This window comes from Alligator mississippiensis, chromosome 9 (assembly GCF_030867095.1).
Source record: "Alligator mississippiensis isolate rAllMis1 chromosome 9, rAllMis1, whole genome shotgun sequence".
Lineage (NCBI taxonomy): Eukaryota > Metazoa > Chordata > Crocodylia > Alligatoridae > Alligator > Alligator mississippiensis.
Window position 1 is genome coordinate 4,073,784 of NC_081832.1, and position 27,960 is coordinate 4,101,743.

Consider the following 27,960-nt stretch of genomic DNA (forward strand, 5'->3'; position numbering starts at 1 on the left):
TCCATGAGACAACAGCGGGAGATGCAGTGGACACAACCTCTGAAGATACAGCTCTAAGCAATGCAAGTATCTATGTTGCTTAGACAGTTGTCTCCTCTATCAGTATGTGGCATTATATTCATTTATTTTTCACAAGCAAAGCTTCAACTTTAGGGACAAATTATTAGCAGTACATGCAGCAAACTGATAAATCAGTGTCCTGCTATGAAGAATAAGGCTGTATGTCACTGATGGCAGAGAGGGTGGCATGTTTGTATTCTTCTGCTAGGATCTGCATCATGTCTAACTGGAAGAAGGCTAGAGATGCATCCAAATCTGCACAGAGATTTGAGTAGATGACTTCTGAGTGAGACAACACTGGGCAAACTCCAAGCCTCACCAAACTCAGTTAATGGCAGGACTCATGAACACCAATAAGGCCACAATTTTCCTCCTGCCTCTTTGAGTCATAACGTATCATTTTCAATCAAGGGACTCTGGGTTTTGCTCTTGCCAACGATCCTTCCAGGTATATCATTACTAGGGGCAACACCACCACACAAGAAAAGGATCACACAAAATATAACACAAGACATTTATTGTATTATTTCCAGTATGTTGTTGGATGCCTCGCTAAAGAAACAAGAATATACTTGCTAAGTATTTTGTGAAGATGTGAGTGCCCTCAGCGATCAATCACCTGAATGTGAAAACCCATCTTCACCAAAATACATATTTTTTAAATTCATCTGGGTATCAACTTGGACAGGACCAGCTGCTGTGGCTTTTCTGTTCGTCTCCAATCTGCTTTTCTCAGGTCCAGGAATCTTCTTACCCCTTGCACTTAACATGAGAGTCACCTGGACAGATCTTATTCATAAAAGACACCGCAAATTACAGTCGTTTAAAAGAAAGTTAACAATTTTAGTCATTGGCCATACAGTCTACGAACACCTTGAAATAAAAATGAAATGTCCCTTTGGAGTATGTCAGGTTTCAGTCAGAAGAGGTGGCGCTTTCTCATACATCAGGAAAGGCAACCGGGCAGCCTTTACTTTCCGAGGCGGGCAGCAGCACCGTTCAGCAGCTCATCTGGACGTGCACACGCGGCTGCCAAAAAAGCATCTCTACTCGACTCTTTGCACAGGAGGGTTGAGGGGGACTCGGATATCCTGCCTGGGGGCATCCCACGGAAAGGCAGGACTTGAACCAACTTCTTGCTACTTACCAGTCTCTAGACGGCAAAATGAATTCGGGTCTCACTGGATTTGTGACTTGACTAGTGGTCCCTGTCAAGATCTGGATCACTACCAGTGTTGAGCCCTATTTTAGACCCTGAACTACCAGCCCATGCCATGAGACCTGTCCTATTAACTTCCAATTGCATTAAGAAACATCAAAATACCAGGCTAAACCTCAAACTTCATCTCTGAGAGTGAAAGACCAGGTTGGGTCCCTTCCTGCCGAGCGGGGAGTTACTTAGAGATACCTAAAATGAAATGCCGAGCGCTGGCGTGCGTCTCAACTCTTGCCCCTCTGCAGAGCTTAGATACCCAGCTCAGGGCTGGACACAGGGGAGATTTGGGCACTCTTTGGGAGCTATTTCTTGAAGCAGAGATTAGGAGCAGACAATTCTCCGCTCATTCCACGGCTTCCATGACCTCCATCACAAGCGTCCGGGGTCCCGTCATGATGAGGCTGCTGATGGTCGGATAGTCCAAATGCAGAACATACACTCCATTCACAGAGAAAACAAACTGGCACACCTGGAACGGAGAGGGAGGAATGGTTGCATTTCCTGATGCCATGACCTGCCGGACTGCAGCAATGCAGGTACCTGCTACGCTGCACGGCCACCAGAAAGCATCCGGCTTCGGTGGTTGCACTAAGAACCCTGTCTTCCAAACAGCAACCAAAGGCATTGATGCTCAGAGCTACCACAAAGTGCCTCTTTGACCTTATGATGAAAAATTTCAGCTGAAGTGAGGCTTGATAGTACAGTTCGGCAACTTTGTCGTAAGTGATTAGAAGAAGGAGTTCAAAGAAATGTTTTCTCAAGCAAATAAAGTAAATGTCACCAGTACTTACCCTATCCGGGTCTGCCCAAAGCAGGTGAGTCTAACCCTTGACCTCTCTGAGAAAGTGACATTATTTCAAATATCACAGTAACTTATATTAGATTTGTACAAATGACCGTGCATGGGCTTTTTACCCTCGACCAGCAAAACCACAACTTTCCTTTTCCTTTCTTTCTAAAATGTTTCATCCAGAAGCACAAAACCCATTTACACTTGGTCTGTTGGTCTACCATGGTTCTCAGGAGCTCGGCTTATTTTATGCCAGATGGAAACAGCAGAATGATTGCAAAATGAATGCATCCAAATGTGCCTCCTTCCCAAGACAGATTTATCCATCAGTGCAGATCCAAACAGCTTTCACATACCCAAAAAAAATTCCACGGAGCAACTTTGTTTTTAGTAACCAAGGCAAAGAAAAAACACTTAATTACCCTGAAATATGTAATAAAGAACATGATGCACCAGTGTTCTCCTCTTTCCCTAATGTAAATTATTTGCTTGAAGTTATTAGAACTGGACTGGGAGTTTTCTATTGATTTTTTTTTTTTTTTAACTTAAATTGCAGTTTCAGAGCTTTCCAATTCCAGTTTTGACCGAATTATTCAATTCTACATCAGGAAACTTGAAACAAATATTTCGGCCAAATGAAATCCAGTTTGGTTCCTTGAATTGAATGATCCAGCTATTTTGACACGAACTTGTGTCCAACTGAGCTGCAGGTCAGGGGTCTCTGCACCATTTCCCTCTGAGCTGGACTTCAGGATGTGCTAGATCTCCCTTGATGCTCTGCAGTCTCCCTAATTGAATCCCTGCAGAGGGTGATGGGAAACCTGTGACTATGGTACTTCATGGGTAAAACAACCCACAGAACTGAACAGAGGTGTGAGACACTTGACCTACGACTCCTGCCAGCTCCGAGGAAACTCAGGTGGATGTAGTTCAGTCCAGGGCACAGACCAAGCACCCCAAATCTGAACAAAGATTTTTTTAATTCTCCTCCCCCCCTCACCTTCCTCAGTGGGGAATGTCCATATTTTTCCCTTTTCATCCTAATTTAGGGCAAAAATGAAATGCCCACATTTTACACAAGACGGCTTCTCCCATGAGAGGGGGAAGAGAACGTATCCGGTGAGCAATATGCAATGCATGCAATGCATGAGCCCTTTGCAAAGTGGTGATAAGAGCCAGCTAATGAGTTGCTCCTCTCATTCAAGCGGTGATGTCTGGGAAATGGTCTGGCTGTGTGGACAACCCCGACACGGGGAAAATCACAGTGACCACGCTGCTGCTAGCAGACACTGGCTCAAGCCACGCTCCCTGCGCACCGCCGTGACAAAGCACTCCCTCTTGTCTTCTGGAGCACAGCTTTGTCCCAGGTCTCTTCCAAGCAGAGCCAGCAGCTATTAAATAATTAAAATATTAAATAAGCTAAGGAATCCTTCAGAACAAACCAGTCAGGGGACCTACAAGCCACGGCTTGTTTTCAAGCACCCATCAGGTATCAAGTGACACGGGCACTTGCTGGCAGTGGCTTGCAGAAGCAAAAAAGTATCCGAGCGGTAACGCAATGGATTGCATTCACTTCCTACCATCGGCTTCTCTCGCTCTTCAAGGATTAGGAGGTAAAACAACAGCACTCACCGTTCTCCATATATTCCTGAAAAGAGCCAAGCACCATAACACACGGCCAGCAAGGAGAGACATGCTTTAAAACATGATAGTGACTATGGGTTAATTCTTTCCTCCCACTTCAATTGAGGATGAATTTGGCCCACTGGGTTTAACGCACCGGAAAGGGCAAGAGAAGACAATACCTTCATGCCAGCTGCAGCAGCAGGTCCTCCAGGGTCCACAGCCTGGATGTGGCAGGGTCTCCCTCCTCGGACCACAAACCCCCAGCCCACGGCATCCCCTACAATCTACAAGCAGAACAGAGGGTAGGTGAAGAGCAGTGGACTGATTTTCTCCAGGGTGACAGTCTTCAGGAAGTCCTGCTGAACTGGAGATAAGGTCATCCTATTAAAACATTTCCATCATCGTGTGCCCCGTATGTTCTACATCAACAGGACCTACAAGTGCATATCCTTAATACCATGACCTGGTGGGAGTACTCTCCATCTGAGCAGAAACGCTCTGCAAGATTCAAACCCCATTTCCATAGGAGAAATGGGCACAAAGCTCCTCAGCACCAGGGGAGATGAGATCTAGTATCAAAAGTCCATCACTAAGGCACAAGATGCCCTGCTTCTCACTTAAAATCTCCTTTCTACAGAAACTAAACCAACCTTCAACTCCCTGCAAGGGGGTTGCAAAGAGGATGGAGCTGGACTGTTCTCAGTGGGGGCAGATGACAGGACAAGGAGCAATGGGCTCACGTTGCAGCAAGGGAAGCTGAGGTTAGAGGAGAAACTTTTGCATTAGGAGGGTAATAAAGCACTGGAACAGGGAGGTGATGGAGTCTCCATCCTTGGAAATTTTTAAGACCCAGATAAACAAATGCTGGGATGATGTAGTTGGGGCTGGTTCTGCTCTGAGCAGGGGGTTGGACTAGATGTGACCCCCTGAGGTCCCTGCAACCTTCATCGTCTGTGATTCTATCAGGGGGCTCTTTTGCATCTCTCTACCAGCATGAAAGTTTGCCAGGGAACCTGATACATCATAAAATATTTTTTTAAGTGTAAGCATGACAGCGGTGGCCAAACCCAACCCTAGAAGTGAATGCCTGTGACTCTCCGGAAGTTGAACAGAATGCAGTCAGCTGCCCAAACCACCTATTTCTAATGAAAATGAGTAAGTGTTGAAAGACTTTTCTCAAGTCACGTTGTTTCTCTCTGTCTCCACACAGCACTGTCTCCAGGATACGGCGCTTCTGATGAAAAGGTGTGCTTTTGCAAGAATTAAACCCTTGCTAAACACACTTCCGTTGGCAATTCTGATGCACCTTAAACTATCGTGAGCCTAGTCAGAGTGCCCACTCCTGCCCTCCCTAGGAAAAAAAGTGAAAGTCCTTTAATTTAAATAAAGGTTGCCTTAGCATTACAAGCCAAGATGTAGTCTGCAGAGAGAAATAAGCCCATGGTAGGTAAGTGCTCTTTCACAGGGAGGTTATGGTTTTCTACTGTCCTCCAAACAGTGATTTGTACCGTCCTGTTGTCCAGCAACGGGTGACATTCCCACGTGTCAGCCCCAAGCAACATCGCTTGTTCTGTGGGTATCCCATCAACTGCCTGTCTGTGTCTCCGAATGGCTCTACCGTGTATCAGATATCTCCAGTCTACTATTTCTGCTTATCGGCGTTGCTGGGGCTACGTGGCAGCTGGCGACACAATCCTGCTGGAATCAAAGCAGTTGTTGGTGTCACAACAGCGTTTGCGAGTGCAGCAGCAGAATGGCTCCTGGTTTTCTTCCGCAGCCAGAAAGAGACTTTGAATTCGAGAGGGTCATGCTGCAGACACCCCCCTCTTCACCTCTGCATCCTGCTCCACTGCAGGGACTGGTGCTTCCCCCCATCTCCCCAACTCCTGGGTAGCTGCATCCTCAGGACACACTGCAATCCTACTCCCCACACTGCTTGCAATATTTGGACTTTTTCTTTCTGATTATTTCTTTGCTCTCAATCGTCCATTTAGGTGCCTGCAGTCTGATGGCCCGTCTCTGCCCTGCTTCCTGGATTCCTCTAAATCACCCCTGTAAATTTGTGGTTGTAACTGGTTTGATCCTTTCCCTGAGTGTCATTGGCACTTGCTATATGGAGGGATTTGTCACTGGAGAGACTGTTGTAATGCATCTGAACTTAAACTGCAATCACACATCCTCCAAATAATCCTATCTTTCATGAAGGACCTCTAATCTTGCCAAAATTAATACACCTGGATGTCAGAGCACCCAGGGCTATAACACCAGGCTTCTGGGTAAACCAAAACCACAGGGTTTCTTCAGGCCTTATTCTGTCTGGGGCCATAGTACACGGATACTTCTTTCACCTAAGCCAGTGGCTATTCCTGGAGCAGCTTTTCATTCATTTCTCATTTATTTTGCCCCCAAATGAGGTAGTATAAGCACTTTATTTTCATCAGCTGAATGCAGAGACTCCCACTCCCCAAAAAGGGATTCAAGCAGCACAGCTAGAAGGGAAAGTGGTCTAGGACAGGAACCGCAGCAGCAGAGGAAAGGCCCAGCCTGACGGTACTCACCCTGGAACAGAGCCACAGCCCCTTTGCATTGTGCTGATAGGACAAGTGTGCCATAAAGCCTTCTTAACAGTCTAGCTAGGAATTATCCCTGCTTCAGGGGATAATTGTTCCAAGTGTCTTTGAGCCAGACTAAAGGATTTGGCTCCTGCATAAGAGATACGTTCTCTTCCCTCCTGTGCCAGGGAGAGACCAGGAGCTCTGTGCAAATAAGCATTTACAGGAAGAGTCAGGGTGGGGATTGCATCCCTACATGCTCATAAGGCACTTAGCAAAGCGCCGGCTTCATCTTTCAAAGGAACTACCAGCAGATTTCAAAGTAAAGCAAATAATAATTAAGAAAACCACGGCTCAGGCTCCTCATGGCATGCCAGAGCCTCAGCTCGGTAATTAAGATTTTCATAAAGGGATGGGTCGTGCCCAGCAGCCCACCAGAAGAAACAGGAGTTCGTGGTCTTGTTGGTCAGGACAGGTTCTTGTGAGCCCATAAAAAACTCCATGGTAAAGCTAGAGATGTCTTCAACTCTCTGACATAAATGGGGTTAGAGCACCCTGATGGACCCACAAAATTACATGGAGAAGTAATCTTCCTTCCAGAGGAAAGGTAAATGAATGGCACATGGTCTTGGTTAAACACAGCTGCAATTACACAGGACTGGATGCAATGCAAAGGGCAGCTTTGCTCCCCATCTTGCGACTCCGCTGCCTGCAACATGCACAAAACCACCACAAGTAGCAGCACCCTGAAGACACTGTCTGCCAGCTCCAACCCAAAGAGTATGCCAAAAATCACCCAAAATCCAATGCCATTACCCAATAATCTCACAAAGGAGGAGTCTGGATCTTCTGCACAGAGAAGTCAAGGCAAGCAGCAAGCTACAGCGCAGCCAGCAGAGGTTAGCGACATCCCATTAGCAGTGGCATTCGCAGTGGTCACTTACGGTTAGCGTTTTCTTGATGTACGGCGCCCCGGGGGACAGCAGCTCCTCGTTGGTGACAGGCCTCTTTAACACTAGAGCCAAAGGAGACAGCTCCTATCAGAATCAGCATATGCAAAGGTTTTGTACGGTCCAACGCAGAACAAGGAAGCCGGGGGACTCCCCGCCTGGAGACTGGTTGTGGGAACCCTCCCCGCAGAAATGTTCTCCAAGAACCAAACGCACCGACAGACACCAAGACCTCTTCCTGAGCTGTTTCTCCAATAGAGAAACATTAGAGCTGGTCACAAGTTTTCAGCTGCTTTTTCAGTTTAGTTTTGTTTTTTAATAAACTTTCCACAAGAAAAAAAGGAGCATGCAAGCATTCAGGATTTGAATACAGATATAAGCAGTCTACTTATCAATGAGAACTTGAAAAATTCTGGCGTGCACGTGAACACACACATGCATGCACACACACACAGTCTTTAAAACTTCTTTGCAGAAATAACTCTCTGAATGCTTTAATAAACACACATACACCCTCCCAAAAGAGCAGTCAAGTGTTAGCAAAAAAATCAGCACTCCCCCCAAACACCCAATGCTTCGAGATCAAGCTGTTCTGAAGATACAATAAAGCAAGACGACAATGACAGATATCCCATCATCCCCGCCCCCACAGAGAATAGATGGTAAAACCAGTTATGATTCAACGTCCATCATTTTAAAACTCATTTCCTGATTTATTTTTTTAATATTGTTTTAAAGCAAAGCAGCTTTGCCTCACAAGAAGATGTGGCATACGGCAGCTAAGGGAAAGAATCATTTATTGCAAGGGAAAGATCATTGGGCTCCTAAAGGAAACCAGCTTCCACCTTAAGTGTGAAGAAGCAAAGCTAATGACGTCCTGGTTACCATCACTGGTTCATGCTGCATCCCTGCCCCCTGATCCAGAAGAGGCATAGAGGTGTTGCAGGCAGCAGGAACTAAAGCAATTCCTCCCTTCCCCCTTTGAGCTCTTCAAGCAAGCTCTGTTATCACTAGTTTAACAGCTGACACCCCTTCAGTCATGCAAAACAGGGGGGAAAACCCAAGCAAAAAGCACTGGGCTTGAGATCCTGCCTTGCCCCTTCATCAGCATGGCAGGAAAACACGTCCGGACCTGATTTGGGGTTGCATTCAGTTGCTGGCAGGAAGCCCAAGCTGGGGGTAGCGCTGAAATAAGGGTTGGAGCTTCCAGCCAGAGACGTGACGCTGCTTCGGCGAACAGCTGAGACGAGTTTTATCTCCTTGTTGGGCTGCACTGAAAGACATGAACACAAACAGCAACTGGATCTGTGTTGGCAGACCCAGGTGAATCCCAGTACGGATGCAGACAGTTAAGCCTTTCTCCATTGCTCCCAAATTTCTCTGTTCCCCTAGGGTCCGAAGTTCCCCGTTTCCCTGTTCCAGCAGGGTCCTTGTGAGATTCCCACTCCATTCTGGGGATGCAAGCGGTCTGAATGGTTTGTCCCCACAAGCTCTGCCTCTTTGGAAATCACCCTTCGCTGCTCTTTGTGCAGCCAGAGCTGGGGCCTCAAGGATGGGAGCAGCAAGACTTGCAACGAGATCCTCATCTCCCACCCCCAGGGTCGAGGTGCATTTTCCCAGCCTCTCTCCTTGCTTTGCTTGTTCCCTGCTTCCCATTCAATGCTGCCGCTCAGTGTAAAGCCAGTTCCCTCCTGCATGAGCTGGGATCTCTTCTCCTTCTACATAGAGGATCTCACATTAGTTGATGGGACTTCGGGTGCACAAGGTTGCTGGTTCCTGAACCAGCAACGGGAAGTTTAAACAGCAGCCCTCCTCCCCTCCGGGGCAGCAAGTAGCCACTCAAGCCCAATGGAGAAGCTATCCCAGTGGAAGGAGGACAGAGAATAGGGTGATGCTAATTCAAACCAAGGAGCAGAGGGGGAAGTGGGAGTGGACACAGCAGAGCAAGGACTGCCATAATCCGAGCCAGACCCCAGGTCATGAGACTGGACATTCAAAACCTCCCTCCCATCAGTCCCTCATGCTTCAAGCACTTAAGTAGACCCATCCCTTCAAACCCACCGCAGTTACCCGAGAGAAAGCTGGTGTTGCCTTGGTCTGGGTTGAGCTTCCGGAGGCAGAAGGGACTATCTGGGCTGTCCGACAAAGCCCGAGGCGAGTTCTCATTGAGCAGCTCCGTGAGCCGCCGCCTCCGGCGGAAGTTGATCCGGAACTGGTAGAGGAGGTTGCTGTCGAAGAAGTGGTACCTGCTGGAGACTGAGGAGAGAAAGGATGGCCAGGCAGGTGGGTCTCTGAGCACAACTGCATGCGCTCTTAGCTATGCCGACAACTCTCTCCATATTTGATGCTCTCCTTTACGCCCCAGCTCCCAGAGTCGAGTGATTAGATAAGAAACTCCATTTTCACTAAATAACATGAGTTCCTCTCATCCTCATCATTGCAAGCAAGCATGCCTCCCGGCTCGGGAGCACAAGGCAAATGACAAGGCCCTGCATGAATGCATTCAAATGACAACATTTTCTGGTCTTTATAATTAGGGGTTGCAATGCAATGCAATGCACGTCCTTATTCCCACATTCGCCAACACAGGGTGCATGGGGGTGGAAGTGGGGATGCTCCCCTACCAACCGCAGCCAGGGGACACCTTCCCATTTTCCCTTTCTCCATCTGGAATGGCAGGGAGGATTCAGAGCCGTGTCCCCCTCGATGCTGCCTTAGCAGCCACGTGCTGAACCAAACGTTGCTACCGTGATATAAGCAGCCTTCCATTAAAAACTGCCCATTACTGCAGCCGAGGGGCTAAATGGCAGGGCAGTCTTTCAAGAGACAGCTTAAGACCATCTACTTGCTCAGCCCCCATGAGCTTAGCAAACTTTGAAAAACCTCCATTGCCCCATGCCGTTAAACTCTCAGGGGGGTTCTTTGCCCCTAATAAAACCTCTCTCTCCCCAGTTTCCCATAAACTTAATTACTGTTGAAAGTAAAAAGCATCAGAACTAGGAGAGTGTAGCAACCCAGACTGGCTCAAGGTAGACCCACCTTTCCTGGAGGTGACCTGCAGCCCCCCCACTGAATTGCATGCATCTGTGCTGGGGAGAACTCATTTGATCCCTAGTTGCAAATACCCTCAGGAAACTATCCTGGGTCTCCTGTCATTTTTGAAAGGGTAGGAGCTGTTCTTCCCCAACAAAGATACGAATAAATATCTGAATCTCTGATACAGGCATCCATCACTGACTTCCAAACATCTCCTTAGAAAAGGACCCGACCCTGGCCCAGTTCCCTCAGCTCAGCTGTTTCTAGTGTTAATGGCAAGTGTTGGATCTGATCTCCCTCCCTGCTTCCTCTCTCTCTCTCTTACACACATATATACACATGCACCCTTCAACATCCAGAAATGGATCCTAGTTCAGGCTTCAGCTTGAAGCTTTGAAGAAGTGCCAAGGAATGGCTCAGATTGCATCTCAAAGCCTTTGAGGGTTGCCTCAGACAGCCCGGCTGCCAAAGGTCCCATTCTCCATAGATAGCACTCAATAGGCTCATTACTACCGCCGAGGAGGAACCAGTGCTCAGCACATGACAAGCATTTGCTGCATGGCATGAACGGAGGCTTGTTCCCAGCACTGCAGGGCCAGGAGCCCCATCCTCCCCATCCTGGGGGGTTCCCACGTACCATGCTGAATGATCCCGTGCTCCAGCAGTGCCCGGCCTAGCTCTATCGCTTCCTTTCGGTTGGCAGTCTCCCCTTCTTTGATGAGCCAGTCAATCATCTCACAGCCCAGGAATGTCCTCTGGTACTTAACGGCGTTCTCCTCTCTCGCCTTCAGTATCGAGTCCTCCACACTGATCAGCCTGGCACAGAAAAGGAACGAGGCAATGGGTAAAGCAGAGGATAGGAGGGGAAGCAGTCATTTTTCTGTTAGCCCCACTACTGCAAAAGTGGTGCAGGGCTTGTCCTACCTGCAGTGGCCAAGAGAGCTGGGACAAGTGAATGAAACAAGGGGGTGTTGGTTGTAGCCGTGTTGGTCTAAGGACATGGGCAGACAAGGTGCGTTGGGTAAATGTGATCTCTTTGATTAGACCTACTAAAATAGTTGGAAACATTCTTCTTTGCAAGCTTTCGGGTATAAACACCCTGCAGATGCTTCCTCACCAACCGCAGATGCTTCCTCAGCCTGACGAAGGGTATTTATACCCGAAAGCGTGCAAAGAAGAATTTTCCCAACTTTTTGAGTGGGTCTAATTAAAGATATCCAGTTTACCCAAAGGAACAAAGGAGGTGAGTTCACAGATCGTTGCCTGCTCTACACAAACACCCCTGTGGGATACTCCAATGAAAGTGGAGTAAGCTTCCCAATACGCCAAGAGCATTTACACTGGGATTCAGTGTGTTCACTCACTTCACAGTAACTTCCCTGGAGGAAAAGCCCTCAGTGGTGTCATTTTAACTCCATCTATAGTTAAACCAGTGCAGAACCATGTATAAACCCTCCAATGGGCAAGTGAAGTGAAAGCAAAATGTAAAGGCTCCCCACACAGCCCACTGGCTTATGGGAATAAATTGAAAATGCTGTCTTTAGTTAAAGTCATGCAGACCTCTCACTCAGACAAGCCCTGAGAAGTAGCAGAAAGCCCATTACTTAAAATATTTAAGATAGCAGAGAGAACAGGCAACCGATGTGAGAGGTCGAACCCACCTGATCAAAGCTAAACTCTAGGTCTCCTTCTAAACACAGATGAGGAGGAGGCAGCTGAGGCACTCAACAGATGAATGCACAACCTGAAATGCCAACTCACTCGGAAGATAAGATGAGAGGTAAAGAGCTTTGCAAGCATTTGCAACAGAGCCCAGAGCCAGGTTGGAAAGGCACCTGGCGTCTGCATTTTTTTTTAAAACTTGCATTTCACGTGCTCAGGGGCAGTCATGCAAAAGGCACTCCTTTCTCATGGGTTAAAAACAAGCACAAAAAAAAAAAGGGTTGGAAGGGGAGGTGAATTAATTCTCCTGGAAACTCAAGGCAAGACCAAGTGTTTGAGCCAAGAAAAGCAACCTCAGAGAATTAAAGCTGGGTAAGGGTAAGACAGAGCATAAATGCAGCCCAGTGTCCTGCAAGGAGGAGGTTTGACGCTTCTGCCTCCACAAGAGGGTGTATCAGCCTCACAGACGCGGAGAGCTAGCGGGAGTTTTGCAGAACCCAGTTTCTTACACTGTGCAAAAGCAGAAGAGAAATATCTCCTTCCCCCTGCTCGTTCCTGCTGGTTTGAGGGCAGACCGTGAGGCCAAGCCCCGACCGACCCCTCTCCCTGCTTGCCTGATGCTGGATTCCCACCTTAGTTGCAATTCTTGAATCCGACTGTTGATGCTCAGCAACCGATGGAGCATTAAGATAAGAGGGCACTTGAAACAGCGAAGTACAGAGGTGATTTAGGGGGCAAAACAAGTTCAGATAAAAAGGGCTGAATGTGATTCAAAAAAGACAATTTCCCAGATTTAGAACAGGAGCTGATGGACAGAAAAGTCTAATCAAAAACACTGAGGCAGAGAAGAGTTTTCCTTTCCAAATGAGAATTTGTTTTTCAGTTGAAATGATTTGTGTATTTATCTTAACAACACCCTGAGGAGGCAAGGCTGTGCCAGAATACCCATTTTACAGATGTGCAACTGAGGCACAGAGGCAAAAAGACTTCCCCAAGGCTGTGACTGAGCTAGGAACTGAATCAGGGGCTTGCAAAGCTTCAGATAGTTCCCCACGGGAAGCAGGGAAGCCCATGCTCATTACTGATGGCTCCAGGCGGTGAAGTTTGGGCCTGGATCTGAACACAGACCCTCCACAGCATCCGTGGGCTCAGACTCTGCATCCAGCTCACATCTACCTCTGAACTCCACCCAAGCCTGTTGCTTTGCTGCAGCAACAAGGAGAGCAAGACATCGGGTGCAGATAACTGATCAGCGACAAGGAGAGCAAGACATCGGGTGGAGGTAACCGGTGGGGTCAGCATGCAGGGCACGAAGGAGAAAGAGCAGCAGCAGCGAAAGGCCCTGAAGCTGCAGCAGTGAGAGCAGCCAGGCCATCGCATGGCGATAAGCCATGCAAAGAAGGACTCACGTACTTCTCGTACAGGCTCTGTCCCCTCATGAAGACCTTCACATCTTTGTTGAGAGGGAAAGTCCCGTCGTCCTTGCGGAAGCGGTACAGCAGCTTGGCGTCCTTGTAGTCCAAGTGCTCGTCGCAAACTGGAAGGAGTTCAGAGCAGAGCCATCAGCGCTGCAGGACACAGCGTACCCTATCCCACAAGGTCTACAGAATAACTGTCCATCGTTTGCAGATGCTAAGTGGTGGTCCAAGCATCCTGACCTCGGTTTTGACCTGCGCTATAGCTGGCTTCATTAGAAACCAGTTCTGAATAGGATCTGGCACCTGACCAGGGGGTCTGAATATACACATCCACTCCGGGGGTGGGGGAAAGGGTTGCACGGCTGTCCTGGGGAAAGCAATCAATCAGGTCTCATGCACAAAACCTATGGGTGGGCTCAGCTGAAATAAGGCAGAGAGTTTCTCCCTGTCCTGCTCACATGGTTAAGTCTAAAGGTTGCACTTTACCTAAAGTTATAAGAAATGCAGCTCGCTTACAGTCTGTTTGGTTAAAAAGCCCCAAAAGGAGTGATGTCAAGTTCACAAAAGCATGTGCTTGATATACATCTTATTTAATTTGTCTATAAGGTGTGTATCTACACCTGCCTCCTGTCTAACTTCAGGCTACCACGGTGAACTCCTTCTCTAAAAAGGCCCTGCCATTTCTAAGCAAACTAGAAGGGAGGGAGGGAGGGAAAAGCAGCAGACCAAAAAAAATCCTAAAGCATCATCAGAGTATTGACAGTTCTCTCCTTTTATTGAAGATGCTCTGAAATCTAAATGCATCTCCAAGAACTTTTCCCATATAACAAATCTGTGCTGTGTCTGCCCCGCTCACTCATGTGACAATCCAATCTGGGGCATCTCTGTCTGGAAAATTCAGTGCATGAGACTGCGGTCACCTCTTTGCTTGCATGACTGTACTGCTTGTACAAGCACCACGGTTGAGAGTGTGCAGAAGTTAGCACGCAAATGCACATGACACCACAGAGAGATCGTACGGTCACAGAAAAGGACCACTGTCCTGCGACCCACAGCCCCAGCTCTGGTTCTCATTTACTACTGGACCTTGAGTAAATCAGTTAGCGTCTCTTCCTCAGTTTCCCCACCTGCAACACAGGGACACCACCAGCTTAGGGATCCATCGTGGTGTAGAAGTGGGAAGAACAGAAGGTCAAATAGTCTGTCCCAAAAATTGAAACTCCCCCTACCACCTCATCCCCATCCCTCCTACCCCCCCCCCCCACACACACACACACAGAGTGAGAAGCCACTTCACCCACGAAACAAGGTTTAATTGGGAAACAACTTTCCCAATTAAAATAAAAAGGAATATTTTTCCACTAATAAGTCAAGAGTGATCACCCCTCACTGTCCCACACATAGACAGATTGATCCAAGAAAGCATGTGCGATTCAACATGCTTCATTTGGAAAATGCATATCATTTTGGAAAGAATTGCATATCATTTTTTAAAGAAAGTTTTGAGCAATAACGCTTACTTCTGCAGAAAGCTTTAGGGACAATACACCTGCCTTTTACCGACCAGCCCCTATGCTAAGTGCTATTGCATTCGCTCATCTTCAGGACTATGTTTTTTGCCTCCTGGGGAGATGAATGGTGATGCCAGCATTAAATGTTCACGCTGGAGGATCAGCCCAAGGAGACCCTTCTTCTGGGTCTTTAAAGTGTTACCCATCTTGACGAGCAGTGCTAATGGCTCAGCTAGACTTGTAGTCAGTCCTTCGAGGGGTCGGGGGACAAGGGAGTAGACAGGAATTACAGAGCTCAGGGGTGACGACACACTTTGGCCACTTGAAAACCCTGTGCATGCAGGTGAAATCCTAAATCCAGTTTCCCACCCCTATGGTAACCATCTAATCTACATCACTCAAGTAGGCGATACCATAGGCAATGCATTTCAGGAGGTAATTGTTGCCTTTCTCCTCCGCGGAGACTCAGAAGGCACATGATTGCAGAGGGATGATTGCAGGGAAATAACCCCAACATTGGTAAGCACACAACGTTGTTACTAGAAGACAAAAAAAAAAATAGGAATAGCTAGCTGCAAAGCAGGCTGAAGGTTTTTAAAAAAGAAATAAAAAGAACGGAAGAGGTTGATAAGGGTTTGTAGGAAATGTAGGCAGTGGACGCCCTTGATAACCAATCAAAAGCTTTGTTTGCACCCTGTGTTTCAAAGGCCTAATTAAATAATGGATTTCTTTGAAATTGTCAACCTGGCTGTGAAAAAAATAGCTGGGAAGATGGAAAAATAATCAGATTTAAGCGTTAATGGTTAACCCAGAACTAATGGCTGCAGCTTTATGCTTCTGTGATAAAGCACAGAAACAGAGGTTATTTATATTCAAGGCAGCTTAATGTAAAAGGGCATTAATCTCTCAGCAAGCAGCAGATGGCAACAGATAGTGTTTGCATTGCAGCGGCGACGGGTTTATTTCTAGACACCAGTATAACAGGGGTTGGAGTCAATAAGAATAGCACCTGCTTCCCTCTCCTCCGCGGCAGCCTTTCCTGACCGAGGAGCAGCGCACGCCAGCGTGCCCATGTCTCTCATGCTGGAGATCTGGGGGCAGATTTTTCAAGGGCATTCGGCTCCCATTTGGCCGCTCGGCAAAGTGCGCAGAGTTTTCCCGAGCACTCAGCAGCTTCTAAGAACAAAGGTAAAACCGGCCCATTGCAAACAATGGATGCCACAAGTTTTGGGAAGTCTGGCCCTTCAGAGAGAAGCTTCCTCTTCAGCTTTCACTTTGCAGTTTTGGCTTGCTTGGACCACCACTCACCAGATCCTGCCAGGTGAAATCCAGCTCTTTACAAGGCGGAAATACTTCAAGTTGATGGGGTCCCTGTCCCTAAATGTGTCCCTGCAGAGCCCAGCCCATCAAGCTGGGCAAGATACCTGCTTAATACAAAGAGCAACTAAGATTTAAAATCCATTTCTGCAAATAATCGTATACGTCCACAGGGTTGCACCCCCACAGGGTCCAAAAGCCACTGGCTGGAATAACAACATTATTATTATTATTATTATGCTGCTGCTGTCTGTGGGCAGGACAGAGAAGCCAACTAGCTGGTCCAGAGGTGACTCAAGGACACATGGCTCCAAGGGCACCCTGTGCGTGCACACTGCATACTGCGCTCTTGAGTAGGGCGGGCAAAAATTTAAAAAAACTCCACCCAAACAAACAATCATGCACAAATGCAAATGCTGGCCCTTCTTCTTCTGGCAAGGACGAAGGAAGCAAGAATTCACACCTTCTCCCAGCCTGTCTGAACTTGCCCTAATCTACCTGAGCGAGACGGCTGGGAAAACACTGCCTTCACTGAAGGACCCGCTGGATAAAGGAGCTCTTCAATCAGTGTCCCAGGCTCCTCTTCTTGCTTGGTTACCAGCCACAAGGAGAAAAATATCAAGTTGTCCATCGTTCTGCGGACACTCAGCCTGGAGGACCCCTCCCCACAGAGCTGAGTCCTCCCTACCCGGTCCCGAGCTGCGTGAGGAAGGCAGCTCCTCGCCTTGCCAGCCTGTGTTTATTTTAGTTTCATCCTGCCTTAGGCTGCAGGCAACACACACAAGCCAGCCTTGTGCGACTCCTGAAAAGGAAATATGCTCAACTCGTGCTCTGCCAGACAGCGCACTGAGAGCCGACTATTTCAGCTCCTCCATACAACTCCCCCTGGCAGCCCCAGGGTCTCTGCTGCCGATTCTGTCTTTGCTAATTATCTCCCTGAATCTAGACACCCCAAAACAAGTTCTGATGATAGCATTCATCTTTAAAGAGTCTGTTTCCGTTCCTTCAGAGACCCTATACTGCATGGCAAGGGTCCCTATACACAACCCCGTGGAAGGATCTAACCTACTAGAAAGGCATCATAACGCTGAATGAAACGCACTGCAAACCTTGCACCTCACAGCAGGATAATGACCTCTCTCACCTCCTGAAAAGCTATGAGCAGTGCAAAGTGAAGGCAGAGACCATGCACACACATGTGTGGCATTAAAAAGGTAGGACCACTCATTTGAATGACTGTGCAGACCTTAATATAAGTCTCTCTCTCTTTACATATTGGATCTTCAAATATTGGTCCATTATAAAAAAAAAAGCCAAAAAACCCACAGCAAATGTGTGCAAAGTGTGGTTTAAAAAGCTAGCACCCAGATATAAAGGCCTGTCAATCTGGGGGTTTGCTTTCAAACCAAGGGACATGGCAGTGTCTCTGCACTTGGATTCTTTCAAGATGGAGTGTATTATAGAAAATATGTACAAATTCAGCCATGAGTTATTGGGCTTCATGTGTGAACCCACAGATGAAATCTGAGACATGTCTCATAGAAAATGACCAGTCCATTCCAGACTTCTGCTACTATACCTGTTTCTTGGAGAGGGGAAACTGAGATATCTTCAAATAGTGGATATCCCAGATGCCCCAAAGTTTGGGTCTAGACCAAATACACAGCTTCAGCTTGGCCCATTATAAAAAAAACCCCAAAACCCAGCAAATGTTTGCAAAGTGTGGTTTCACAAGCCAGCACCCAGTTACAAAAGCATGTCAATCTGGGGGTTTGCTTTCAAATCAAGGGACGTGGCACTTGGATTTTCCCAAGATGGAGCATGTAGAAAATATGCACAAATTCAGCCATGAGTTATTGGGCTTCATGGGTGAATTCACAGATGAAATGCAAGACATGTCTCATGGAGATGACCACCCCTTCCAGACTTCTGCTACTATGCCCATTTCTGAGAGGGGGAAAACTGAGACATGGCTGCACCCAAGGGCAAGATGTTTGCATCAGATCCAGGATCAAACCTTTGGGAAGGGCTCTCTCACGCTGGCATGCCTAGGACTTGGTCAAACCTTTCTTAAGAGTAATGTATGTCCGGGGTTTGTACAGAAACAAAACAGAGCTATTACAAGAGAGGGAGAGAAGTCTCCTCCTATTTTGGGGTCTAAGTCGAGACTTATCAGAGCCAAGTACCAAGCTAATTTGTACTCAGAACTGCTTCCAGAAAAGGCCTGTAAAGGGACACTGAGGATGCGTCTACATGTGCACAGTTACTGTGCAGTAATTTAGGTAATTGCACAGTACCTGTGATGACTTACACCGAGTTGGGTGTAAATTTGCTACCTGCATCATACAGGTAGCAAATTTATACCCATTTAGTTACTGTGCAGTAAAGCACACGTAGATGCCTTACTGCACAGTAACACTGTGTGTGCGAGCTCTGACTTGGGAGTAACTTTACTCCCAAGTTGAAGTGAACACAGCGCTACTGTGCTGTAACACCTACACATATAGATGCCGGTTTAAAAACCCTGTACTGCGCAGTAACTTACTGTGCAGTAAATGCACATGTAGATGCACAGAATTTTTTAAATTCCCAAAGGAGGCATTTCTGGGAGTTTATTTTGACCCATGGTATGTCAGGGTCACCTTACTCCGTGGAGCTAGGGGGTCTGCAACCTGCCCCACCTCTCTGACCGACCTTCATGGGAGCTGAGAAGCTAGGGGCTGGTGCAGTGAAAATAAATTTAACTGCATTGCTTTTTTGCTGTTGTTATTTCTTCCATTTTCTGGTTTTGCAGGGCACAAACAAGGTGGTGGGATCAGGCTCTGGGCATGCTGAAGCCACAGTATTTTAGCAGCTGCTGGGGTGTTCACTGTAGGCAAGAGCCTGCTGAGAGGACGGTATTGCCCTCTCCAAAGTGACACACCTGGAAGGACTACATCGCTCAAGCACAGCCATAGCCTGTTTTCTGTAGCAATCACAACGCAGGGGCCAAACTTAAATAGCTGGGAAAATTAATAGGAGACCAGTCCCATCAGTAACTCCACTGACTTCTGGGGAGCTGCCCGCGGGTTTGCAGAAGGGAAACCAAAAATGTAAGCCAGGGATCATGGAAAAAGGGACAGACACTTAGAAGAGTCAAGTGAAAAGGTAGCTAAAGGATTTCACCAACCGTGATGGATGATGTAATGGTCCATTAGCTTCTGCATTAGGCGGATTCCCGTCTCGCGGTCTGGTGCTTCTTTGTGGTCAATCAGCCAGTCTGTGAGCTCCTTCGCTACAAAGCAGTTGGGATACGTTCGAAGGTGGTACCGCCGGTCCTTGATGAGTTTTCCATCATGCAGGCGAAGCCTAGAGAGAGAAAGCTGCTGAACATAACTGCAGCCCCCAGGACAGCTCAGAGGAGCAGCTCCATGCAGGGCAACCCTGGACGTACCCTCCGAGGCTGGGTACTCATCCGTGCTTCAAGCAATTACCGGACAATCTGGATGCTTAATTAAGCCTCTCTGATTAAGACTAAAATTTGACATGAACTGGCAGGCCCAATCCTGCGAAGTTTCTGGTAACTTCTGCAGAACCTCAGAAAACCCCGGACATGGTTTGAACTGGTTCCTCGCCTGCACAAACCAACCGATGCATTTCTTAAAGTGTACAGTAAACACGCACGTTCACAGGTGACAACATTGCCAGGTGCTACATTTTGCTGCCTTAACAGACAAACCAGTTATTCCAGGGGTCACAGAGCATACACGTTTCTAAATTTAGAGTTTGGTAGCAGTTTGGGCAGAATTAATAGACCCAGAAAAACCTACAGGTGTTAGTGGCCTCCAGGGACAGGCATGTTAATGTTACAGGGTTAAATGATTAGGTTCAGAGTTTGGAAAGCAAGGCGCTCAGCCCGCATACCACAGCCCGCAAACAACCAGTGAAAATCTTTTTAACCTTTTGTTAAAGAGACGCTAGGAGGAGGAAGCAGTCCCAGCGTTGGAAATGTAAAGTATTGGTGTCGTTTTACATTTTAAGCAACGTCCTTTCCCTCACCCCATTAACTGCGGAGAGTTTTTACAAGGAAGCCCCTTGTTTGATGGTCTTCCAGAGGGTCGTAACTGGCCTTTTTGGGGGAAAAAAAAGTTTGTTCAGATAATCTGTGACAGTTGTTGTCAGGGTCTGGTCCCACTTCCTTGAAGATACAACTAGACAAACCCATGTAAGCGGAAAGAGAAGAACAGCAAAGAGAGAAAAATGTACACTTTCCATTTTTGATACCAACTGTTCCCTGCAAATTTGCTGCTGAAGAAAGGCACAGACACAGGCTGCTCAGGTCTGAGACCTGGCCAAATCCTACCAGCACCAGCTGCTTAAGGCAATGCTTTTGAAGACATGCTTTCTTGGTCGCGGGCTCGTGGCAGTGTTGACCAGCAAAGCCAGATGTCTTTTAAACAAAAGAAAAGAGAGAAAAAGATGCTAGCTTGGAGACAGAAAGAGGCAAGAGGAAGGTGACATCAAGAAGCCAAGTGTTGTTCAGGACTTAGCTAAAACTGGTGGAGGTGACCGTCTGGGTTGTCGCTAGCTCTGTCTGGCCAGCCCACCTTCAAAGCTCAGGGCAATAAAAGCCCAACAGTATCACGGAGGATCTTGGGGTCACAGCCGACTACACCAGGGAAGCCAAGAAAGTAAAGCTCACTTTTCTGCCCGTTCTATATTCCTCATTTCGGCAGTAAAATTAAGGACCCCAAAAAGGGGTTATGGACAAAAACCCCCCCCATCCTCATGATTTTGTTCATCAGTGACTTCCAGCACATTGATCTGGGTTTATTGATTTCTGTTCCAGTTCCCTCATTCATCAGACCTGAGCTCAGTCCAGGTTGCATCAGTCATCTTTTGCCTGCAGTCATTTGGCTTTTCAATCATTAATTTTTCCCGATTTTTAGAAATAATTGTACATGCCAAAGGTAACTAAAGTCCACCTCAAAATATACACTTTACATAAGGCATGATGCCTGCGCTCCCTCCCCATACCACATGCACACGTGCATATACACTCTACATTTATGTGGTTTCTCATCATTCATACTAGCCTTCATCCTGAGCAGCAGTACTGAGGTCATTTTTAACATGCATCTAGAAACCCACATCTGCTGATTAAGGCTTGCAAAGAAAAGCAAATAGATGAATTGCTTATATGTTCACTATTCTGTAGTAAGGTCCCTTCTCCTGCTAACCATGCCAGCAAATGCAGCAGGTCAGCTACAGCATACACTACAAAGCATCCAGATAGACCGTCATTGGTTTTGCTGACAAAGTGAAAAACCTTCAAAGCTGCTCTTATCATTCAGTTGTGTATTCTTAAATACACGTAAAACCAGCCCACGTTTACGAGCACAACAGAAACTTATTAATTTCTATTACTCCTGGGGTAGTGGAGCATTAGTTTTCTGTAGGAGATGAAAAACCTAGTCGTATACATAGTTTTAAAACTAACATTTTCTTTCTCAATCACGTTTGCCTAGTCTGGGAAGCAGTTTTCAGCTGGGACATTTGCAGTCCCTAAGGTCTGGTCCTTCAAAACTCTGGCAACAGTCTGTGACTTCAGTAGAAATATTTGCAGGAGTGAGCATTACTCACATGATGAAAATTTTGATCTTCCTAGTGACCTTGACAACTGAACAGGGCCACATATCAAAGCGATCTTGTGTTCAAGCCAAAGCCAACTGCAAACCAGAGCATACCAAACTTGGCAAGAGACTTGTACCCAAGCCCAAACCCTGCCGTACAGTCATTACAGTTTTCACAATATTAACATTGGAAAATGCCCAATGCATGGACTCTTCCCCCAAAGAAAATATCTGATCCTATCTTCTGCTTAGTCCCAAGAGGTTTCGAGTTTCAAATCATTCATTTTAAAACACATTCCAAGGGCCAGCACATAATGAACCACTGAGCATTTCTGTAGATTGCTTTATTCACAGTAGGACTTGGAAGAATTTCTTTTAAGCCTTGCAAGGATCCTTTCCTGTGCAAGAGACCATTTGCTGGACAAAGTACTAGACAGTACAGTCCTGCTGTCCTGGAACAAAAAGACAGTCATTCTCCCAAACGTTGCCTTCTTCATCGTTGACAAGAGGGATGCCACTATCTAGGAAAGCTTATTATAGATGAGAAATATTAGGTCAAGAGTGTTAGGAGAAGTCTAAATCGTTATTAGTTCCTGCATCCACGAGGGCACGTAGAAAAGTCACACGAGGAACGGCCCGGACAAAACCTAGCTGGCAAAGTACAATTTGCAATGGGTTCTGGTTTATAGCGTTCATTTGTCACTGTTCGGGATTTTGCCAACCCCATTATACAAATCTTGGATAAATGAAAAAAGTTCCCATGTTGCTAAGTTGTAATCGCTAAGAGTCGGCGATCACAGAGCTCGCTCTGCTTCGGCCATCACTTTCCCGCGCTACCTTCCTGTGCATGTTTTGGAAGGGCTGGTTTGAGTAATCGCAATGTTTCTTGGTCAAGGTCACTGGAAGAGCAGCATTATTCATTCTCTATGACCTTGTTCAAAGGCAAATTCATAGCACTTTAAAGAGGGAGGGGAGCCTCAGGGGCTCCATGGGTTTATTCTGGGAGTCCCACACACAGGACCTCATGGGGATTACTGGGAACAGTACAGGCTCAGCAACCTGGGGCGCAGACAGCTCTCTCTCTCTTTCCACCTGATGCACCTACAATTAAATTAATCTTTCCTCCTATGTTTTTTTTTTCCCTTGCTTTGCTTTTAAAGTCCCTTCCTTTAAATGAAATGAGTGCTCAAAAGGTGCATTATTCAGATGCATTATTGGGGAGTTGTTCTCTCACCTGGATAGGTAGCCCTTATTCTCTACCATTTCATTTCTGTTCTTTCCTGACCCCAGGCTTTGAAAACTGACTTGTGATTTGGAAAAAGTCCCAAGTTTTGGGATCACTAACCCGAAGGGCTATGATTTCCAGAAAGTGCTGAGCACCTGCCCTGAAAGCCAAGGCACTTCAAACTGTCTCAAATTGGGAGCTTCAATAATTTAGACACCCAAAGTCACTTGCCAACTTCTGAAGATGCTGACCATCATCCCCAGCCTTATGATAATGGCTAAGCCAGCCATGCCCCTTCATGCTCATTATTTTTGTGGAGACCACCTCCTAGGAATTAAATAGATATTTGTCTGCTTGTTTCATTGAAGCCCCTGATCAGCCCTTTGCTATCAGAGGATGCCCTAAGAGCCTGGAAGAATAGCAACAGTTTAGAGAAATGATCATCTCTGTGCATTTGCCAAGATCATCCCTTCCTTTTGGACTCTCTGCAATGAGGCACGCCTGGGATTAAACTCGGGGTGAAGGAAGGGAAGGCTGGAGGGTTATGCCAGTGTGGGAGAGGAGGGAGAGAGGGGATACAGATCACCCGACCAGTGGGACTGGATTCATGCCGGGGGTTTTGGTGCCAAGTGCAGCAGCTGCAAACGTCGGTGTGCATCCTGCCTTGCCCCCGCAACCTGTTTTATAAACACTGGTGCTGTTCAATGCCAGGGGAATCACATGCCCACGAGACTGCCCTGTGCCCTCGATCTCATGGTTTTGCTGCACTTGCACGACAGTGCTGGTCCTACAAGCACTCACTACCAAGCAGTGTTTTGTTTTCCTTTAAATGCCAGGACATGTCCTTTAAATGTCTTTTAAAGTCCAGGACCGTCCTGGGATTAAGCTAGCAACAGAAACTGGATTGGATCAATTGAAGCAGACACCTGGCCTCAGTTTTGGCTGGCACTAGAACAGACTCCTTCACAGCTTAAATGTAGATGTGTGCAGTGTCCACACAATTCAAACCCTGGAGTTGTATGAAGGGTAAAGGCATGGAGGAGAAAAATTTGCAGCTGCTTCTGGCCAGGAGAGAGCTGTCTGAGCACTGAAGAAACTCATCTCAACAGACAACCCAAACAGGGAGTGCTTGCAATCTTAGTCTAGCAGCCCAAGGAGCCTGAAGACAGATCTAAGGGTTGTTCAGACGCACACAGTTAGTTTGGGTGCAGGAAGGAGGGCGGTACTTTGGGGAAAAAAAATCCTATTGCTGATTTATTTCAGCCTGTCACAAATGAGCCTGTTCCTCACAATACAGCAGGCTCCTGCGCAGGGGATATGCCCGTGGTTTAATGGGTGAGGCACTATGGAGCTCCAGTCTTGGGTTTAACTTTAACACGTGTTCCTTGTGATGTGGCCTGTGCCACGTCACTGCCTCCGGGTCTCCATCTTTACTTCCCGGTCTGAGAGTGCTGGGAGGATCAACGACTGTGAAGTCTGGCATATTCAAGCACCTCGGTAGTCTGAGCTTTCAGCTGTGGTTGCAGCCTGACAAGTTTGAGTTGACTTCGGGGTTTGGCAGTAGGAAGAATAGAGGAATGACAGCCAGCCACTGGGTCCCGTCTCTCCACCTTCCTGCCTAGAAAGCTTTGGCTCCTGCTGCAGTGCTTACCTATTCTGTCTATCCAGCCTTTGTGCTATACAGTATTGCACCAAGCAATGCCCAGGATTCACCAGGGGACTGAGGGGAAAAAAGGAAAAGTCTCTGCTGGCTTCTGTAAAGGCACCTTAAACCACAGCTGCAGCAAAAGGGAGTGTTATCTTGCTGGTGCCATACCAGACGCACAGCACCCGGACGTCAGCTAACGCAAGCGCGGAGTATGCTTTGAAATCATCTTCGCAGACAGCAAGTCAGAGCAACTCGGGAAGGGGACAGCAGTTGTCCTGCATCAAATTCAGCTGCTGTTAGCCAGGCGAGAGGGAAATCAAGCACGTTGCAAAGAGGAAGCCCAAGGCACAATGCTTCTTGCCCCGTTCCCCTCTTTTGCAACAGCCCCACGTCAGAAACTGCCACCTTCATCCGAGTTCACCTTAGACGCAGCAAGTTACCTGAGACTGATTCTCTAGGAAGTGAATTTGGGCTGCAATAAGCTCATCCCAAACAGTGCTTAATCTGCTCAGCACCCCACTGACACAAGGACACCTCTGCATGTCTTGGCATCCATTCCCCAGGCACGCTCACCGAGTGCAGTCCAGATGGCCCAAAAGAGGGAGATTTATGAACAAAACAGTGGCTGGAGGAATTGCTCATCACAGGACCACACATTTGGTTGCATTTCTTCTCCTGGCTGCTAAAAACTAGGAAAATATAATGGATCATATAGTGGAAGAGAGCAGGCTCCTTTATGGGGGGCTAGTCAATGGGTCAGGAATTTGTTGCATCTTGTCACAAGCATCCTTTCTGTTTGTGGCTACAAATTGGATGATGTAGGTGGGGCTGGTCCTGCTTGGAGCAGGGGGTTGGACTAGATGTGACCTCCTGAGATCCCTTCAACCCTCATTTGCTGCGATTCTAGGTCACTGGACAGATCCAGGATATGCTGGACTCCAGTCTTGCAAGGTCCATACTGATGCACCATCAATCTGCAGAAGCTTGACTGTAGTTTCAAGCTGGTAGTTTTATTCTTCCTCTGAATGTCTGCCCTAATAGTCAGCCCTTATGCTGCCACAAGACATGGGCAGAGCACTAGAAAACCTACTGTAGGGACCACTGTTGAATTACCATCAGCGCACAGTTCTCGACATGAACCATTGCATTGGTGACATTAAATAAGAAGTCTGGCAGCTGCTCGCTTTCCTCTGCAGGACATTTGGGGTCTGCTGACTTGCTTTTTGGACTGAACACATTTCAAAGGCAGTAAGTGTTGCTTCGGGGAGAGAAGGGGTGGTCAAGCAGCAGTTCTCCCAATTGTTATGTATAGAGAAGCCTTGAAGACAGTTGCTCTAGGGTAAGAAGATGATCTCTGACAAGGTAAGGTGAAAGGAAGGGGAAAAAGAAGAACCAAAGGAAGGGGTTGACTCATCATCCCATTTCGAGTGAAAGCTCTTTGAGCCAAAAACTATCCATTTTTTGAGTGAGTAAATGGTGCAGCCACAACCCTGCATTAGGAATTAGAAACACTTACCATGATACAAATATGCAACGAGGAGAAGCACTCGCCAGTAAGACTCATTGAAGACAGACCAGGCACCCAGTCCCTTACCTACCAGTCTCTATTCTCTGCCCAGATTAAAATCTCTTATACTTTAATATAATTCCCCCATTCATAGGCATGGTTACAGAAGAGGGGAGTTTTCCATTTAAAAAAATAGTGTTTTATACTGTTTTTCATCCCGTGTCTACACAAGAGGAAGGGAAAGTGAGTGCTCAATCCCAAAGGCTCTTGTCAGGTACTTTAAAAATATGTATATAATAAGTCTACGTGGGACTGAACACGTTAGACCTGGGGCACGAACAGTGGGTAACATTTTTAAGAGGGACTTAAAGGCCACAATGTGTTTTGCAAAGTGACTTAGGACACTGCGACGTCCTTTGGACTTTCCCTTTGTTGAAAATAGGAGAGGATGAAAGCTTCGCTCGGGATCAAACGCCATTCGGCTAAAACTCCTCTCATCCAGAAGAGAGAAGCAGCGGCTGATACAGGCACTTAAATAATGGACCCAGCAGCCCAGGACCTTGGGTTATCATCTCGGTGTCACATCCCAGACACCAAGGCTGACTGGGGGTCCTTCTCTCCGGAGGCTGTCAAACCAAGCAAGTGTTAACAGTGGTAAAAACTAAGCAGCGAGGGAGAGACTGAAGTCCTGCCTCCTTCCTCCGGAGTTTTTCCCCGGGGTCTTTTCAGCAAGTGAGCAGATTCCCCCTCCAACACCTTCGCTAAGGACGTGTGGGATGAGACAAGAGCAACAATCCAAGCTGAACAACCCCGAGCACCGACGAGAAACTGGTTTTAAATCAAGCCAGGATGGGAAAGTGGGACCAGGTAACCCCAGGGAAAAGGAGCGGGTTTCTGGCCCCGAAGGACCGCTGCACTGAACAAGCATCTTGAAACAAGGAGGGGGAAGGTATTAGGCAGGCAGGCAGCAGGACTCCCCTTGAGACTAGTTCAAGCACATGTTATAGTCTTTCCACCCCTCCTTCTCTGTCTTTCCTGCAAACCTCCCACACACAAACCTCCCGATCAACTAGTCAAGCCAGGCCGTGGCTAAGCAGAAGGGAGAAGAGGGATTGCTCCCGCTCCCCCGGGTTTGAGCACATCCTACCTCAGCTGCTCCCCGGCAATCATCACCTCTGCCCTGTGCTGTCTCTCCGTGGCTTTTTTCTTCAGGCCGTTGCTAATGCTCTCCATCCTGGCCCCGGCGCACGTGAGGAGTGCTCACACAGCGGCAGTGTTCAGCGTGTGTGCAAGCAGCGCTCTGCCAGGGCCACTCAGGGAGTGTTTGACAGCTCCTCTGGATGGCCCTTTCCCTCTCCGGGCTACAGAGCAACCGTCAGTCCCCTGGGAAGGGCTTCCCGGCTGCACGAGAGCACCTGGACTAGGCTGAGGGCAGCTGTTTTAGGAGTCCCTGCCATGGGCACTGTGGGTGGTGCCAGGTCTGGACGGTCTGACAGGTAAACGCAGGTAGTTCTGCTCCTGAAACCTGCTGCCTGGAGGAGGAGCCTGCGGCAATCTGATCCTTGCTTTTTGCTCTCCTTCCTTTCGGCCCCGAGCCTGGCTTTGGATGGAAAAAAAAAATCCCAGGCTCTACCTGGCTTGGTGGGAAGCCAGACGACTGCTCCTAAAGGACGAACAACTTCCTAAGCCTGTTGCCAGCCTTTGCCTGTTGCTGCCTAGAGAAACTCCTCTCTTGGCTCCGATAAGGCTGAGGTTTAAAGTTGGATTTGGCATCCAGAGGGCCGTCGCTGCTCCTCCCCCTTACCCCAAAGCATCTCACAAAGCTTTAGG

The 27,960-nt window shown here is 47.5% G+C and overlaps 1 protein-coding gene across 2 annotated transcripts; it reads right to left on the minus strand.

The window, feature by feature from the left end:
• Window positions 1-560: 560 nt before the first annotated feature.
• Window positions 561-27,813, minus strand: LOC102566837 (DEP domain-containing mTOR-interacting protein). Of its 2 annotated transcripts, XM_014609551.3 has the most exons (9): window positions 27,278-27,809; window positions 19,308-19,486; window positions 13,306-13,429; window positions 10,868-11,046; window positions 9,265-9,450; window positions 8,327-8,467; window positions 7,189-7,259; window positions 3,872-3,976; window positions 561-1,745 (listed from the first exon to the last, which is right to left on the minus strand). In XM_014609551.3, the coding sequence occupies exons 1-9, from the start codon at window positions 27,361-27,363 to the stop codon at window positions 1,620-1,622; spliced, it is 1,197 nt and encodes a 398-aa protein (XP_014465037.2). In that variant the 5' UTR covers window positions 27,364-27,809; the 3' UTR covers window positions 561-1,619. The 2 variants fall into 2 exon arrangements, with proteins under 2 accessions (XP_014465037.2, XP_059569179.1); XM_059713196.1 differs by lacking the exon at window positions 3,872-3,976 and having other exon boundaries at window positions 27,278-27,813.
• Between the last annotated feature and the right edge of the window lie 147 nt (window positions 27,814-27,960).

Bases quoted from the DNA above. Each gene is read 5' to 3' on its own strand.
- LOC102566837 (XM_014609551.3), bottom strand. From the start codon at position 27,363: ATGGAGAGCATTAGCAACGGCCTGAAGAAAAAAGCCACGGAGAGACAG. The intron at 8,468-9,264 runs GTAACTGCGGTG...CATGTCTTTCAG, and splicing joins CAACACCAGCTTTCTCTCGG to TGCAGCCCAACAAGGAGATA. The intron at 7,260-8,326 runs GTCCGGACGTGT...CTTTGGCTCTAG, and splicing joins TGAATGCAACCCCAAATCAG to TGTTAAAGAGGCCTGTCACC.